A 15,999-nucleotide genomic window follows, 5' to 3' on the forward strand; every position below is an offset into this window, starting at 1 on the left:
AGGCTGGAGCCCAGGGTCAGGTGCACCAGAGTGCCATGGAGGAAGGGCTGCGGATGGCCGCTGTGAGTGGCCGGCCTCAAGGATGGCTCCGCCAGCAAGGCCCTGGCCCCCAGGCCTGGCACAAGGCCAGCCCGAGTGGTCAGCTGGGGGCTGTGAGGCAGGCTGGCTGGGGGAGAGCCCGCCAATGGTGGCCAAGCCCCAGCTCCCCCTGAGGCAGCCTCCACCAGCTGGCTGTCTCAGGACTGGCTTCCTGGGGTTCCGTAATTACTGCCCTCAGACTGGCTGGGCTGCTAGACCCCAGCGCCTCAGCCCACGTGTGGTCACATGTGTGGTCAGCGGCCATCCGCAGCCCTTCCTCCCGGGAAGCCCTGCTGGGGGCAGGGCCAGGAGGGCAGGACCGGGAGGGTGGATGCCAGCTGGGCCAGGAGGAGAGAGTCACTGGGCTTTGCCCGCCCCCTCGCCCCCACCCTGGCAGCTTGGGGTCACTCGCTGTTCAGCCCTGTGTGTCCTGCCCGTCCCCCCTCCGATGGGGCCTCGGCACTACACAGGACACGATGCCCTTACAGGCGTGTACACGGCCGCCGGAGCCACATTCCAGGGCCACGAGCAGGGGTGGCACCAGCCCCACGTCACAGACTGCACGCCGGCCAGCGGGACCCTGCGGCTCAGTCCCCAGAGAAAGCACGGGGGACAGGCCACCCCGTCCCAAAGCAGCAGCCCACGGCCACTCTTAGAGGCCGCGATGGGTCCCCCCGAAGTCCCAAAGGGCACCTCCCCTCTGCAGGCTGCTGGCCTATCACCCCCGCCAGTGTCTCCTGGAGGCCCCCGTCAGCGCAGGTGGGGAGAAGAGGGGACGGGAGGGTGTGTCCCAGACGCAGGCCCCTCACGGGGGAGCCACGGCAGGGAGGGGCCAGTGGGTGTCCACCAGGCCTGGCCCCACAGGCGCCTCCTCCAAGGAGAACCTGCCCGAGGGGCATGGGGAGGACATCGGGGAGACCTGGGCCCCTAGGACGAAGAGCGCGTGGCATGGCCCCCGAAGCCCTCCCGCCCCCGGGCAGCAGCTGGGGCCGCGCCACGGGGGTATCTGAAGGCGCCACACACCACAGCATTCCTGCATCTGTTTCCACTTTCCGACCAGGAAACTTTACGGGCAGCAGCCTCGCTCCCAGCAGCAGCCTGGACATGTGAGTGCGCGGGGGGCCCCCCCGGGGCTGGCAGGCCGCCTGCCACACGGCAGCCAGGCACGCAGGAAGTGGCCCTCAGAGCCCACCCCGGCCACGCGGTCGCCAGGGTGGAAAGAAGGGGCATCTCGCTCCCTGCCCCAGAGGACGACCCCTCGGGGCCTCACAGACAGTGGCCAGCGGGGAGGGGTCAGCCCTGTGCCCGCAGCACCTGTGTCCAGGGCCAGCCGGGAGGGGTCGGGAGGAGGAGGGGGGAGGGGAGGGGGACCAGGGGAGGGCCCTGACCGCTCAACACCAGGCTCCTGGCCTCCAGTCCCTCACCCTCTACCTCAATGGGTGCCTGGTGCTCTCCCCTTCACCCCTTCTCTCCCTGTAACCCTCCCGAACTGGCAGGGGCCACAGTCTGGGGCCAGGCACCTCCGCGGCCCCTTCCCCATGGGTCTGTTCCCACAGCAAAGAGCCCGCAGAGGAACGGGGGTCAGGATCCCACGGCTCAGTATCTCCGCCTGAGACAGTGCACCCCCGGGCTCTTGGGGCCCTGGAAGCCCAGCCTGCCTGCCCCCACACCCCAACTCCCAGGCCCCCAGACCAGCCTCCCACGGCCCCGCTTGTATCTGAGTCTCCCGGAGTTCAGGGCAGCATGGCCAGCCTTGGTCCCCACTGACGGGCCACAGTGGCTTCTGCTGCAGCCCAGGGCCCCTCCCAAGTCACGAGAGCACGCCCCCTCCAGGGAGACCACTGGGCCTCCCAGCCCGCTCAGGTGTGGCTGTAGACGGTCCAAGGCCCCGGGTCACAGGGTCCTGCCCATGGGGGAGCCGGGTCCTGGGGACCTGACGGAGCCTGGACTCTCATGGGGGTGGGGCTGGAAGGACCGTGGCCGGCCGGGCCGGGCCCCTCGGCCTCCCACAGGCCGCGGGAGGGGCCCTATAACAGCGCTGTCCCCGAGCCAGGCCCCGTCCGCCTCTCAGCCCAGGGCAGGGACCCGGCCCTGGCCCAGACCTGGGCGGACCCAGCAGGGTGGGGACCAGCGAGGCCAGGAGCTGGGCAGGAGGGGCACTGGGCCCAGGGGAGCTCACCCAGGCAGGTCCTGCCGTCCACGTGGAGCCGGAAGCCGGGTTTGCACTCGCACAGGTAGGAGCCGGGCGTGTTCACACACCTGTGGTGGCAGCCGCCATTGTGTAGCTGGCACTCATCCACATCTGGGGCACAATGGGTCGAGGGTTAACAGCCAGTACCCACCCGGCTGCCCCCCGATCTCCGAACGCCCCTCACTAAGGGCCCCAGACCCTCCGTCTCCAGCCACGCCTGCAGCCCGCCCCTCACCGGCTCTGGCCAGGCAGAGAGAAGAGAAGGTGGGCCTGTCCCCCATGCCTGGCTGGAGGAGCGGCACCCCGACCTGCGGGGTCAGCCGGAACACGGGGAGCAGACGTTGGGCCAAGGCAGAGGCTGAAGAGGGAGCAGCAGGGTGGAGAGCCCCTCCCAGGACTGGGGGCCCGGGCTGCACCTCATGAGGGCCCCCTCTTTCTGCAGGAATGCAGACATGTGGGGGCTCCACTGCCCTCGCCTCTCACCCTCCCTCAAGCCCACTCCTGCCCAGCTGGGCCTCGGGGAAGCCAGGCAGCAACTGGGACAGAAGGACGGGAGGTGGCACCAGGCGGCACGGGCACCAGGGTGTGGGGCTGAGCCTGGAGGGACCCGCCTGCCCCAGGGACACGGCGAGAGGGAGGAAGGAGGCCTCTGCTCAGACAACAGGGAAGCAGCAGGGCCTGGAGCGCGGGCACCGGCCCCTCAGGCCAGAGCAGCCTGGGAGGCTGCCAGGAGGCGCCGTCCAGGGAACACCCACAGATGCTCCTCACTCCTGCGGGTCTCCCAGCCGCGCACCAGCAGCCCGGGGACCCTGCCCAGGACAAGAGGCCCTGACTGCTGCCGGCCTGGCCAGGGAAGGCCACAGTGGCTGTGCGGCCCCATCAGGAGGAAAAGTGATTTGGGGGCGAGTCCTCAGCTGCGGGGAAACCTCGGCGCCAGACAACACGCTCTCCGTGGCTGCAGAGCGAGGTTCCCCCTCATTCTGCCCGATGATCCACAGAGCCATGCCCGCCGCCCTCCAGCACCACCAGGAAACGCCGCCCCTCACAAACACACACACACACACACACACACACACACACACACACACACCCGCTCCCATCCCCGAGCTGCAGCCGCCTGAGCAGACCTGGGAGGTGACACCGGGGAAGAGTCCCCCTGCCATCCCTGAGGCCCCCCGGCTGTGCTTCCCCCACATGGACCTGCCACTGGTCCACGCACTAAGAATGTGCCTGGTGCCCCAGGAACTACACGCAGAACCCAGGGTCTCTGCCGGGGCCTCAGGACCCTCTGCTCCGGGGAGCCCCCAGGCCCCTCCCAGGCCCCTCAGAGAGGAGGGCAGGGGCGGCCACAGCCTCTCCGCCAGCACCAGGTGACCCGGGGCGTCCTCGGACAAAGCCAGGAGGACGCGCAGGGAGGAGCTGAGAGGCAAGAAGTTAATGGCCCCAAAAGAGGCTGGGGCGCAGAGGGAACTGGTGTGGTGGGAGGTCTCAGGCCTAGGGCTCCGTGGGAAGTCAGCCCGGGCAGTGGGCAGAGGGCTGACCCACGCCCGTGGGGCAGGGCGGCGGGAAGCACTGGGTGCGGGAGGTGCTTTGGGGGAAGGGGTGCCTCGCGTGTTGTCTGAGGGGTGGGCAGGCGGGTGGAGCCGGGATAGGACACTGATGTGCCCTGATATGACCCCCGGAGGCCGGTGCTGGGCAAGCAGGCGGCGGGGATGCTGGCGAAGTCATGTGTCCCCCTCCCCAACCCGGACTCCCTCCAGCTGCTCGGCCAAGGAGAGGCTGGCCCAGGTGGCATCGCACCCGTCCCAGGGCAGACTGAGGCCTGCAGACACCTGGCCGGGCCGAGCCTGCCCTGGGGCCGCATCCACGGGCAGCTCCCCGGCAGGTCTGCACCACCGTCCAGGACACGCAGGGGGCCAGGAGGAGCCAACCCAGCAGCCCCACGGCCCAAGGACACCAAACTGACCACAGTCTGGGCAGAAGAGGTGGGGGTGGGGCCGGCTCAGCCCTATGGCCCTGAGGGCCAGCCTCCCTCCTGGCCTCACCTGCCGCCCGCAGGACCAGCTCTTCTGCGCCTGCTGCGTGGAGGGAACACGTGGACTCCGGCATCTGCTTCCAGCCCAGCCTCTCGGACACCCCACTCCGGCCCTGCCCACCCCCAAAGAGGCACTGCGGGCAGTCGGGGACCTGCCTGGCCCTCCAGCCCGGGCCCCGCCGCCATGCCCTGGGCCGCTGAAGTCTCAGAGTGCGCTGGCGGCCGCGGGCCAGTCCGAGGGCAGTAAGGACCCGTTGGGCCGGGCTCTGCGGGCCGTCCATGGCCCTCTGACTGCCCTCAGCTGACAGACGTGACGGAGGACTCTGGCAGCCCAGGCATGCCACACACACTGGAGCAGTGACATCACTGCCGGCACTGGGCTGGGTCCCCGGGGAGCCCTCTGGCCCTGTGGTGTCTGCAGAGCTGGGGGAACAAATGGCCGTGCCCCGGGGAGCCCATCGTGAGGCTGTGGGGGGCCCATAGGGTCTCTATCAACCGTCACCCATCACACCAGCTCCCGCCCAGGAGCCCACAGCCAAGGGGGAACCAGCTGCCCCGACAAAAACCACCCAAACAAGCCTGTGCTGAAGCCCCGGGGTTCAGGGACCGAGCCCAGTCAGCGTCAGCGGTTAGCAAGTCCTGCTCCCTCCACACGCCACAGGCCTCACCCCGGGGGAGTGCACCCCCTATCCCAGGGCCGGTCCCCTCTCCCTCACAAGCCCAAGCAGGTCCCGTGGCAGGGCCTCCCCTAAGCCCAGCCCCGCCCAGCCCCACACTGCATGCTACAGTCTCATGGCAGCCAGTGCCACCCGTGGCCCGGCCCGGGGACCTCGTGGGGACGGAGCCTGCCCCCGCTGGCAGAGTGGCACAGCCAGGAGAGGCAGATGAGCTTGCAGCTCGGGGCTCTGTGTGCCCTCTGGTACGGAGAGGGCAGGGAATGCCGACCTGGGGACTGGAGGGCCCGCAGCCCACCCCACCCCCACCCCATCCCTGGCTCCCAGCTCCCAGGAGCTCCCTGAGGGGAAGCTGGCCTCATGGGGGCCAGACCTGAGCTTCCGGGAGGGGGCAGGGTGCCCCCACTTCCCCTGGGCTGCTGACCCTTCAGCTCACTGGGCTCGGAGGGGTGGGGGAGGGAAGGGGACAGCACCTGCTACCTCCACAGGGGAACCCTGGGCCGGCACAGAGAACCCTGGACCTGAGCCTGCATCTGGATGAACCCCAGAGCTGCCAGTGGGGCCCCTCGCAAAGGCTGGGCTGTCCTTCCCTCTGGCCAGGCGGCCACCCCGCGGTCAGCAGCCCGCAGCCCACCAGGAGGGCAGGAATGTCTGTGGACTGGGCACTGGCCTGCCCGCCCCGCTCTCCTGCCCTCGGGACAGCCCCGCGCAAACTTTAAAAAGAGGCAACAAAGGCAGCACATGGAGCGGGGCGCCCGCACCCGCACCCACCCTCATCCTGAACCCGTCCCGCCGCCCTGCGCAGAGCCCGCCCGGCACCCACCTGGTCTCCGGTCCCCGGCGCTCAGGGGGTAGCCGACCTGGCCCAGGTGGCACGGGTAGCAGCTCCTCCAAAAGTAGCGGTAGTGCGTGCCCGCCACGCGCGCCAGGCCCCCCAGGAGCCCGAGGCACCAGAGCGCGGCCAGACCGCTGCGGCGCTGGGACACCCCCATGGCGATGCTGCACTGGGGGGAGGGCTCGGCTCCGGCTCCCGGCTCCCCACTCCCCGCTCCCCGCTCCCCGCTCAGCGCTCCCCGCTCAGCGCCCGCACAAGCAGCCGAGCCTCCGGCTCCGGCTCCGCTGGGCGCCACCAGGAGCCGCTCCGCCCAGCCTCCCCGCCCCTCGCCTTTTAAGTTCTCAGCTTTCCCTCCACCCCTCCACCCCTCCCTCCCCCATTCCCCCACCCCCACCCCCCACAGGTAAAGGCCAAATCCTAGGCGCTGAGGGTCCGCCCCCCGTCCCGCCCTCGCCCCCAGAGCAGCGCGGGTCCCCCAGGCTCGCAGCCCGCGGCGCATTCCTCCGCGGAGTCCCCGCACTGGGACAGCCCCGCGCACAAACGCAGGCACCCAGGCCCCAGCCAACACTCAGACACATGTGTGCACACAGACCCACGTGTGCAAACATGCACGCGAGACAGAGCCCCGCAGACAGGCACATACAGACGCACAGTCGCGCGTTCCCAGTGCCAACAAGGGGAGAACTGGAAGCAGAAGAGGCCGCCCTTGCAAAGCCCCGGCTTCCAGAGGAGCTTCATGGGGTTCTGTTCTGACAGGTTGGGGGGTGGGGCTGGGAGCAGCAGGCCCTTCGGGGCCACCCACCAAAGTGGAAATCTTGGGGGTGAAGATGCCTGTAGCCCCCACGACAGGTGTCCCCCACTTGGCACTGCCATGCTCTCCACTAGCCCAGGGCCTCGCCCACAGGGCCCAGGCAGGTAGGTACCCAGAGGGATCAGGGCTGTGCCCCCAGGGAGCCTAGCAGGGTCTGGCCACACCCTCCAGAACCACGGTAGCCTGGCTAGCGGGGACCAGCCCACCCCTCGCCCCCACCCCGTGTTGGGCTGGGAAAGCCCTGGACACGCCTCTAACCCCAGACCCCTGGCCCCATGTTACCCAAGGGCACAGGCCTAGGCCCCAGCTCTGTCCAGAATGGCCCTCCCCTGGGTCATCAGAGCCATAGCCGCTGGGCATCCGTGGGGGGCCCTGGCCTGCAGCCCGAAATCCTGTGCAGCCCGGCGGCCGCTGGTGCCCCACCTTGACCCGCCAGGCCTGTCCCGCCTCAGAAGCTGCTTGACACAGGCCCCGCTGCAGTCACTCTGCACCCCTTTTGTATCCACCTGGACTGCAACCCACATCCCGGCCTGAGAGGGGTCCCTCACTCCCAGGGCCCGTCCCAGGGTCAGGCGGGCTGCTCCGCTGCTCCGGGGCCCTGTCCTCAGCGCCCAGCAGAGGGCAGGGCTGGGGACGAGCAGGCACAGTCTGGGAGCACAAACAGGTCCCAGGACCCCGCGGCGCCTCAGTTTCCTCATCCGTACAGCGGGCAGGGGCCAGACTAGGCCAGCTGGGGGGCCATGGCCTGCCGCCATGGAACACAGGTGACGGAAAAGAGAACCGGGACCAGGTGTGCCCCCGCCGCCGTGCCCACGGGGCCAGGGAGAAGGAACTTGGCCAACAGAAAAGCAATTCGTGTGCAGGGGCGGCTCCCGCAGCACAGCCAGGCTGCCAAGTGCCCGACAAGTCTGGGCACAAGTCCTTCCTGTCCTGGAAGTAAGTCCTCGAGAGCCTGAGAGCCCTCGTGGGTCCCCCCCCCCATGCCCCCCGCAGCACTCCTCTGCCCAGGGCTGCCCAGTCGAGGCCTCCCTGTGGCACCCAGGGCCTCCCTGTCGCACCCAGGGTCTCCCTGTGGCACCCGGGGTCTCCCTGTGGCACCCGGGGTCTCCTTGTCGCACCCGGGGTCTCCTTGTCGCACCCGGGGCCTCCCTGTCGCACCCGGGGTCTCCCTGAGGGGTGCCCAGGGGGTCTGAGTGGAGGGGCAGAGAACCTGCAGGAGGGGGTGAGCTGTGAACAAACGGTCTCTGTGGTTCCCGCTGCCCCTGATGTCCCGGCCGCATCCCTGGATTGTCCCCCAGAACCCAGTGCTGGCACCTCAGGCTGAGCTGCTGAAGGGCCCGCACTCAGAGTCCGAGCTGGACCAGGGCAGAGGGTTTCTAGGAAGTTCTGGTCCAGATCTTGGCTCCTCCGGCCTCTGCGTGGCTGGCCCTGGGGAGCCCCCGCTTCCACAGCCAACTCAGAGGTCACCTTCTCCGCAAAGCACCCCCAGACCCAGCTGCCGCCGCCCTGTGCTCCCCCACACCTGGCCCGTCCATCTACACTTTCCCATTCACTCACTCACTCACACATTCATGTCTTTCACTCAACAACGGCCTGTGTGCCCACTCTGCGCTGGACACGGTTCTGGGGTGCAGTGGTCTCCCCACCCAGTGAGGGTTACATTCGGGAGGAGGTGCGGACGGCTCTGGGCCTCCGTGCCCAGTAGGCCGGGTGTTTGGACTCGGGCATGGCTGTGAGGGGCCGCAGCTGCCAAGTATGGACGCCACGGGCAGCCCAGCGGTGCCCACGGCCCCACGGCCTCCCGCGCTGCCGCCGAGCGCATCCTGCCCGGGCTGTGGGTCTGGACGTGGTTTGGGAAATGCCTTCTCGATGCGGAAACACGGAATGTCTGTGTCAGCAGCAGGGCTGTCCCCACCGCGGCCGGCCCAGCCTCCTCCTCCGCCAGGGCCCAGGCTGGGCGAGGCCCATGCCACCCCCCCCCCATGCCTCCCTTAGCGCCAGCCCATCCACACAGACCCCCCGCAGGGAGCTCAGGGGCGGAAGGAACTCGGCAGGGCCACCCCCTGTGGCTTGTCCCTTGGTGTCACCAACACGTCCTCTGTGATAGTGCAGTGAGGCCTCCCCACCCTCTCTCGCTCCCCCTGAGTCCGACAGGTCACGTGACCAGTTTGGGGCAGGTTGGCGGGCCTTGAAGGCTGAGAAAGCAGCGTGGGTGCCTCCGGGGAGCCTCAGGGGCCGGGCTAGAAGCAGGACAGACCCCCACCAGTGAGGAGAAGCCATGAAGGAGCTGGAGGAGGCGTGTGCACATGAGGCTTGGCTTCGGTCGCCTCCCAGCCCGGAGCCCTCCTCACACGTGGGTCCCAGGTGACACACACCCGCCTGGCGTTTCCCCCGATGTCCAGAGCCCAGCCCAGAGCAGAGGGTCGGCTTCGGGCGCGGGTCACACACGATCCACCTGCCTCCATGGAGACCAAGCAGGCGGCTCCTGAGTCCCCCGCCCGCTCCCAGGGCCGCTCCGTCAGCCTCATGGTAAAGCCATTACCGCCTCAGCCCTCCCCGAGTCAGAGGAGGGGAAATTAAAACCAGGTCGTTTCCGACAGCCCGGCTGCCACTCCTGCTGCCGCTGCCCTTGGCTGGGCCGGGCGGAAATGGGGAGCCCCCTCTGACGCACATGGCCCCGGAGGGCAGGGGGGCAGCCCGCATCACCGCGCTCTTCCCCCTGGGGCATCGGGACCCAGCCCCAGTCTCTGCCCGGGGGGCGCTGTTGAGAGCCAGACCCAGGGTCTGGGAGGCATCCGAACATGTGTGCACGTGTGTGAGCGCGTGACGAGCCCCCGCCTGGGCCCTCTGCTGCCCAGGCTCTCGTAGACACGCAAAGACGGCGAGGCCAGTCCTGCTGGGAGCGCCTGTGCCCAGAACGCTGACGCGGTCCCCACCATGGACACAGTCCCCACCACGACACGCCACCCACCATAGCATGGCCCCCACCACGGACACAGTCCCCACCACGGACACAGTCTCCACCACGGACACAGTCCCCACCACAGGCACAGTCTCCACCACGGACACAGTCCCCACCACAGGCACAGTCTCCACCACGGACACAGTCCCCACCACAGACACAGTCCCCACCACAGGCACAGTCTCCACCACGGACACAGTCCCCACCACGACACGCCACCCACCATAGCATGGCCCCCACCACGGACACAGTCCCCACCACAGGCACAGTCTCCACCACGGACACAGTCCCCACCACAGGCACAGTCTCCACCACGGACACAGTCCCCACCACGGACACAGTCTCCACCACGGACACAGTCCCCACCACAGGCACAGTCTCCACCACGGACACAGTCCCCACCACAGGCACAGTCTCCACCACGGACACAGTCCCCACCACAGGCACAGTCTCCACCACGGACACAGTCCCCACCACAGGCACAGTCTCCACCACGGACACAGTCCCCACCACAGGCACAGTCTCCACCACGGACACAGTCCCCACCACAGGCACAGTCTCCACCACGGACATGGCTCTCACTGGGACACCGGAGCGGCCAGGCAGCAGGGACCACAGAAGGCCCCACAGCCCCGGCTCGCACTGCACTCAGGAGATGCTGAAGGCTTCCTGGGGGAAGCGGCTGAGCTGGCCTTTGGACAAGTCAAGGAAGGAAAGGGAAGGGAGCAAAGACCTGCTTGTCGGAGGACAGGAGGGCCAGGGGGCTGCCAGTGCAGGGGCAGGACAGGCCACGGAGGGCTGGATGCCACGGGGACTGCTGCCCGACACGGGTGCCTGGCCCTGGCCCACAGCAGGCACCCAACGGGCAGAAGGAACGAGCAATTGACCCCCACCCCCGGGCACACAGCCAGACCTGCTCCCAGCAACCCCACGGCCTGCTGGACCCGTCACCCTCCTGCTGCCCTTCCTACCTGGGGGCCGAACCTGATCGCAGGACACGGGGTCACAGCGCGGCAGCCAGCTGCGGCCGGGCCCAGGGCCAGCCAGCACTTACGCCACCTTCCAGGGTGCCCATGCCTGGAGCTGGCTGGCAGGGTGATCATCCATGCCATCTGCAGGGCACAGGGCCACCTGCTGCACAGCCTGAGCTCGGGGACAGCTGCCGTCCCCTAAAACACAGAGTCAACGTCTAAGACCCCGGACTCCCCAGCTCTAATGCGACAGCCGTGGTCCCTGCTGGGCACCCAGCCCTCCCCCTCGAACCCAAGACCCACTAGCCCCGTGGGTTCTTTTGTGACAGGCACCTTGTGTCCTCGCCAGCAGCAGCGACAGGCTCTCGCTCTGCGTTCTGCCCAGCCCCCCCCCCCCCCCCCCCCCGCTGTTCTGAGACCTCAGGAAGCAGAGATTCTGGGGTTGGGCCGAGCTGGGTGGGGGCAGGAGCCCACCACCCAGAGTGGCCGGGAGCAGAGAAGGGGGGGTACAGGCCCAGCCCAGATCCACTTCTCGGGGTGCCTGGAGAAGATCCGGGGCCCCAGGGGTGTGGCAGGGAAGGGAGGGGGGAGGGACAGAGAAGACGCAGCCAAAACACAGCAGGAGAGGCCAGTCGGGGGCCCGGCTGGCTGGAGGCTAGAGGCTGGGGCTCCGGGATGCGAGCGGCCCTGCGACTCCCCCGTCCTCTGCGCCGTCCACACCTTCACCTGAAGCTCTGGTTTTGGCGCCTGCAGGCTGCCCGTGTTGGGGTCCCCTCCTGGGAGCCGGCCCAGTGCCTGGGCTGGGGGGCAGGCAGGCCCGTGCGGCAGCCTCTGGCCTCTCTGTCGCACGGAAAGCTGGCTGGCTGGGCTGTTATTGTTCCCGCCTTGGCCTCCACCAAGAAGGCACCTGCCAGGATCAGTCACCAGGGGCCAGACTCAGCCGGAGCCAGGGAATGAGGCTCCCCTCTCAGCGCCTCCGACGAGGGGCGGGGGGGCCCCGCCGCAGACACCTCATCTGGTACGTCCCCATCCCGCCTGAGGACTGGGGGCCTGACCAGCAGAGGGCCTGGCCTGGGGGCCGAGGCCGACCCTCCTGAGAACAAGGTGGGGGCTCTGCCTCCCAAAGGCCCGAGTCCACTGGGCAGGGCCAGCCTCGGCCAGAGGAGGCGCCAGCCGAGGGCCCCCAGCCGCCCCCCTGCCCCTCCTCGCAGCCGGGCCAGCCCCCAGGACGGCACAGCTGGCCCCGGTCAGCCACGGCCTCCTGACCCAGCCGAGCCCCAGGCGCCCTCCTCAGGGCCTATCACTGCCCACATTCCTGCTCCCCCAGGGGACCCAGCCCGCAGCTCTCCCGGCCCGGCTGTGGGGTGTGAGAAGAGCGCCTGTCAGCCTCCAGGCCCCTTTCCCAGGCGGAGACACGGCCGGACCCGCGTCCACCCAGACAGGCAGGGCAGCCTGTGGCGCCCTGAGCACACGGACCTCGGACAGGGGCTTCCCCCCCACCCCACCCCCGCGGAGGGAAGGCACCCAGACGGGGCAGCAGACCTGCCCACCTGGAGCAGGTATCACAGCCGGGCAGGGCTGGGGGCCAGGTCTCAAGGCCCACAGACTTCGCGGACACCCTGACGAGGACCCCAGCCCTGCCCTGGACGCCCCCAGAGCCGAGGAGCAGCAGGGGATGGGGAACATGTGCGGGGGGGAGGGATGCTGAGCCCCAGGAGCGAGTGCCGTTTCCATGCTGGCGGCATCAGCCTCACAGGGAGAAAGCTGCCCCCCCCCCCCCCCCCCCAGCCCCACCGCCTCCTTATCTCCTGGAAGGAGGGTGAGCAGGGCCTCCGCAGAGCCCCACCCCTGGTGTGGGGGGAGGCAGGCCTGGACCCCCGAGGCCCCCCTCAGCGAGACACCTGATCTTCTCCGGAAGGTGGCGTTCTCTGCCCCCTGGGCAGGGGCTCCAATGGCACAGGGTCCCCAGGCCGCACACCGGCCAGTGGAGGAGGCCTCACAGACGGCTTTCAGGGCTGAGAGGGGTTCTGGGGGGGGGGGGGGAGGGACAGGTCCCCAGCCTGGATGTAGGTCTCCAATCCTGGGCCTGGTTAGGGTCCTGGTCCCCCCGTCACCCCCAGACCTGATGTAGCTCCGACCCCTGGGCCTGATCAAGAGAAGACAGTGAGGCTGGAGGAGAGGGCAGTGCCCCAAGGCCCAGGCGGGAACAGGATCCGTCAGGTTGGGACAACCCTTCCCTCCGTTCCCTGCACCCCCTGAAGCCGGCGGGGGGCTGGGAGCCCGCTGCAGGCGCTGGGCCTGGCGCAGGCTTTCCCTGGAGCCCCCTGAGGGCCCTGAGGCGGAGTGCAGACGAGGAAGAGACGAGGTTCAGAGTTACCCACCCAAGGGCCTCACGGACTCCGAAGTCTGGCCCAGAGCAGCTTCCCGAGGGGCCCCACGGAGAGCTGGGCGGCCAGGACGAGCTCTGCCCTGGACCCCAATTTCCTCCCCGGGACCCACCGCCTCTGTGAGCCTCAGGTCGGAACCTGCCGAGGTCGGGGGGGAGGGCTGGCCCCCACAGAGCCACGCCCGGGACACGCCACTCCGGCACCAGCCACTCCGGTGAGCAAGCACACGGCTCCCACTCCAGGAGGGTCTCCCAGAACATCTCACACACACGCTCACACACACACACACGCACACACACATGCTCACACACACACGCTCACACACGCTCACACACACATACACACGCTCTCACACGCACGGGCACACACATGTGCGTTCACACGCATGCTCACGCGCACACACTCTCACGCGCTCACACCTGGGCATGGCGATGCTCTGGAGTGGGGGCCACGGCGCCCTCCGGCCAGGCCCCGCGTCCTTGGGTTCCACGGGCCCTGCACCAGCCCGGCGGCTCTGCGCCCCCCCACCAGCTCAGCGCACCGCCCTCCCATGCGGCCAGCAGAGCTTCCCGGCGGTAACATCCCGATTCCCTGTTGGCTCTGTGGCCAGTGGCTGCCCGAGCCCCACTCCATTCCACACACGCGCACAGGACCCGGCTTGCAGGGGGACAGAGAGACCACCGCAGGCGCTTGCCTCTCCACAGAGCCCCGGCCCCCAAACACGCAGAGCCGGTCAGCCAGCCCAGGGCGAGGCTGGGGAGGGCCAGGCCCGCAGCAGCGGATGCAGGTTGGAGCCATTCCCTCCCGCCTGGCTCCCCTGCTGGTCATCCCATCCCCATCCGCCTCCGGCCGGCTCTGCTGGTGACAGCCGCCTGTCCTCCGGGACGTCCTGGAGTGAGGGGTCCCACACCCCCCAGGGAACACCGTCCAGGCGGGATTGCCCACCTGTGCCCGGGACCAAGTGGTGGACTTCTGTTCTAAGACCTGCAGACCCCGGGCAGGGCCTGGCGCTGGTCTGGTCAGCCCTGGGGCCCAGAGCACGCTTCCGCAGACCCCTATGGGCAGCCCAGCACAGCCCCTGGCCCGGCACAAACCCTCCTGGGGGAGCCAGGGGCCCCAGACACCAAGGGGTTGGGCGGGCCCACAGGCTCTGAGCAGACTCTGGGGCTGAGGAACGAAAGGGCCAGGGGATGGGAAGGCTGAGGCCCAATCTGGGGGGCCCTGGGCTGGGGAGCCCTCTGAGCTGGGGAGACCCCTGGGGAGGGGAGCCCACGGCAGGAATCTGGAAGCAGAATAAACCAGGCCGGGCAGTGAGCCCACGGCAGACCAGATGGGGGCCCGGATCCCCCAAGGGCGCCTGAGGTGTCAGAGCCCAGAGCCTCGGAGGAGGAGGCTGTGTCCTGGGCTGTCCTGTCCTTTGAGTGGGCACCATGGTCTCTGGGCACCAGGCTCTGTGCCCCGGGGGCTCCGTGGGCTCCGTGGGCTCTGTGGGCTCTGTGGGCACCATGGGCTTTGTGGGCACCGTGGGCTCCGTGGGCACCTTGGGCTCCATGGGCACCTTGGGCTCCGTGGGCACTGTGGGCTCCATGGGCACCATGGGCTTTGTGGGCACCGTGGGCTCCGTGGGCACTGTGGGCTCCATGGGCACTGTGGGCTCCATGGGCACCTTGGGCTCTGTGGGCTCTGTGGGCTCCGTGGGCTCCGTGGGCACCATGGGCTCCGTGGGCTCTGTGGGAACCAGGCTCTGTGGGCTCCGTGGGCACCGTGGGCTCCATGGGCACCTTGGGCTCTGTGGGCTCTGTGGGCTCCGTGGGCTCCGTGGGCACCATGGGCTCCGTGGGCTCTGTGGGAACCAGGCTCTGTGGGCTCCGTGGGCTCCGTGGGCACCAGGCTCCGTGGGCTCCGTGGGCTCTGTGGGCACCAGGGTCTGTGGGCTCCGTGGGCTCCGTGGGCTCTGTGGGCACCAGGCTCTGTGGGCTCCGTGGGCTCCGTGGGCTCTGTGGGCACCAGGCTCTGTGGGCTCAGTGGGCTCCGTGGGCCAGGGTGAGGGGCGTCTGACACTCACAGGGAGCCTGCCCCGGGCCTGGCATGTCCTAGGACCGCTGGTTCATTCCCTACACCAGCTGGTCAGCCTACTTTAGAGGCACTGCTGGGAGATGGGGGTTGGCAGCTGGGGGCTCCTCCTTACCCGGGGTCTAGTGAGGGGTACGCCTCCCCTCCACACAGCTCCCGCCCTCAGAGCGTCCTGGAGTCAGGGCACAGGCCTGGGCGGGCTCCGCACACCAATGGGCGCATCTCACAGACGGGAGGTCACAGTGAAGCCATGGCTCAGCGGGCGACGTGGAGCCTCTCCCACCACCCCGCCCTGGCTCCTGCTCCCCCTCTCACCCCGCCCTGGCTCCTGCTCCCCCTCTCACCCCGCCCTGGCCCCTGCTCCCCCTCTCACCCCGCCCTGGCTCCTGCTCCCCCTCTCACCCCGCCCTGGCTCCTGCTCCCCCTCTCACCCCGCCCTGGCTCCTGCTCCCCCTCTCACCCCGCCCTGGCTCCTGCTCCCCCTCTCACCCCGCCCTGGCTCCTGCTCCCCCTCTCACCCCGCCCTGGCTCCTGCTCCCCCTCTCACCCCGCCCTGGCTCCTGCTCCCCCTCTCACCCCGCCCTGGCTCCTGCTCCCCCAGAGGCACAGGCTTCCAGGTTCTGGGGTGAGCCAGGGATCACAGAGGCCTCCCTGCGCCCCCCTCCACACACACACATACCCCGCCTAGGCCCGCCCAGCAGACGCATCCCCGCCCCGACCTCCAACAGACTGGACAGACAGCTCCCAGCTGGTCCACAGCTGGAGACAGGGTTCTTGTCGGGAAGGAAGCGCTGGAAGAGGGTGGCGACAGCAACTGTCTGACCCCCTGAGGGAAAGCAGATGCCCTCGCCCGCCCTAACCCACGGTCAGCCAGGGCCAGGCAGGGCCAGGCAGGGCCAGGCAGGTGAAGGGGTGAGGGGGACATCCCACCTCCCACCTGCCTTCTTCCCACCTCAGCCCTCCTCCCCCCGCCCCCCGTGGC

At 69.2% G+C, this 15,999-nt stretch overlaps 1 protein-coding gene across 2 annotated transcripts in view; it reads right to left on the minus strand.

Moving 5' to 3' along the window:
• MEGF6 (multiple EGF like domains 6) overlaps positions 1-15,999 on the minus strand; it is a 71,219-nt gene that overhangs the window by 21,765 nt on the left and 33,455 nt on the right. The window contains exons 1-2 of one of the 2 annotated variants that reach the window (XM_036347972.1): positions 5,802-6,000; positions 2,258-2,380 (exon numbers count right to left, since the gene is read on the minus strand). In XM_036347972.1, coding sequence (XP_036203865.1) covers positions 2,258-2,380; positions 5,802-5,970 — 292 coding nt within the window. In that variant the 5' untranslated portion in view covers positions 5,971-6,000. Of the gene's footprint in view, positions 1-2,257; positions 2,381-5,801; positions 6,001-15,999 lie in introns of those variants that run through there. The other variant, XM_036347971.1, reaches the window with a different exon arrangement.

Source organism: Myotis myotis, unplaced genomic scaffold, assembly GCF_014108235.1.
Source record: "Myotis myotis isolate mMyoMyo1 unplaced genomic scaffold, mMyoMyo1.p scaffold_m19_p_2, whole genome shotgun sequence".
NCBI classification, from domain to species: Eukaryota; Metazoa; Chordata; class Mammalia; order Chiroptera; family Vespertilionidae; genus Myotis; species Myotis myotis.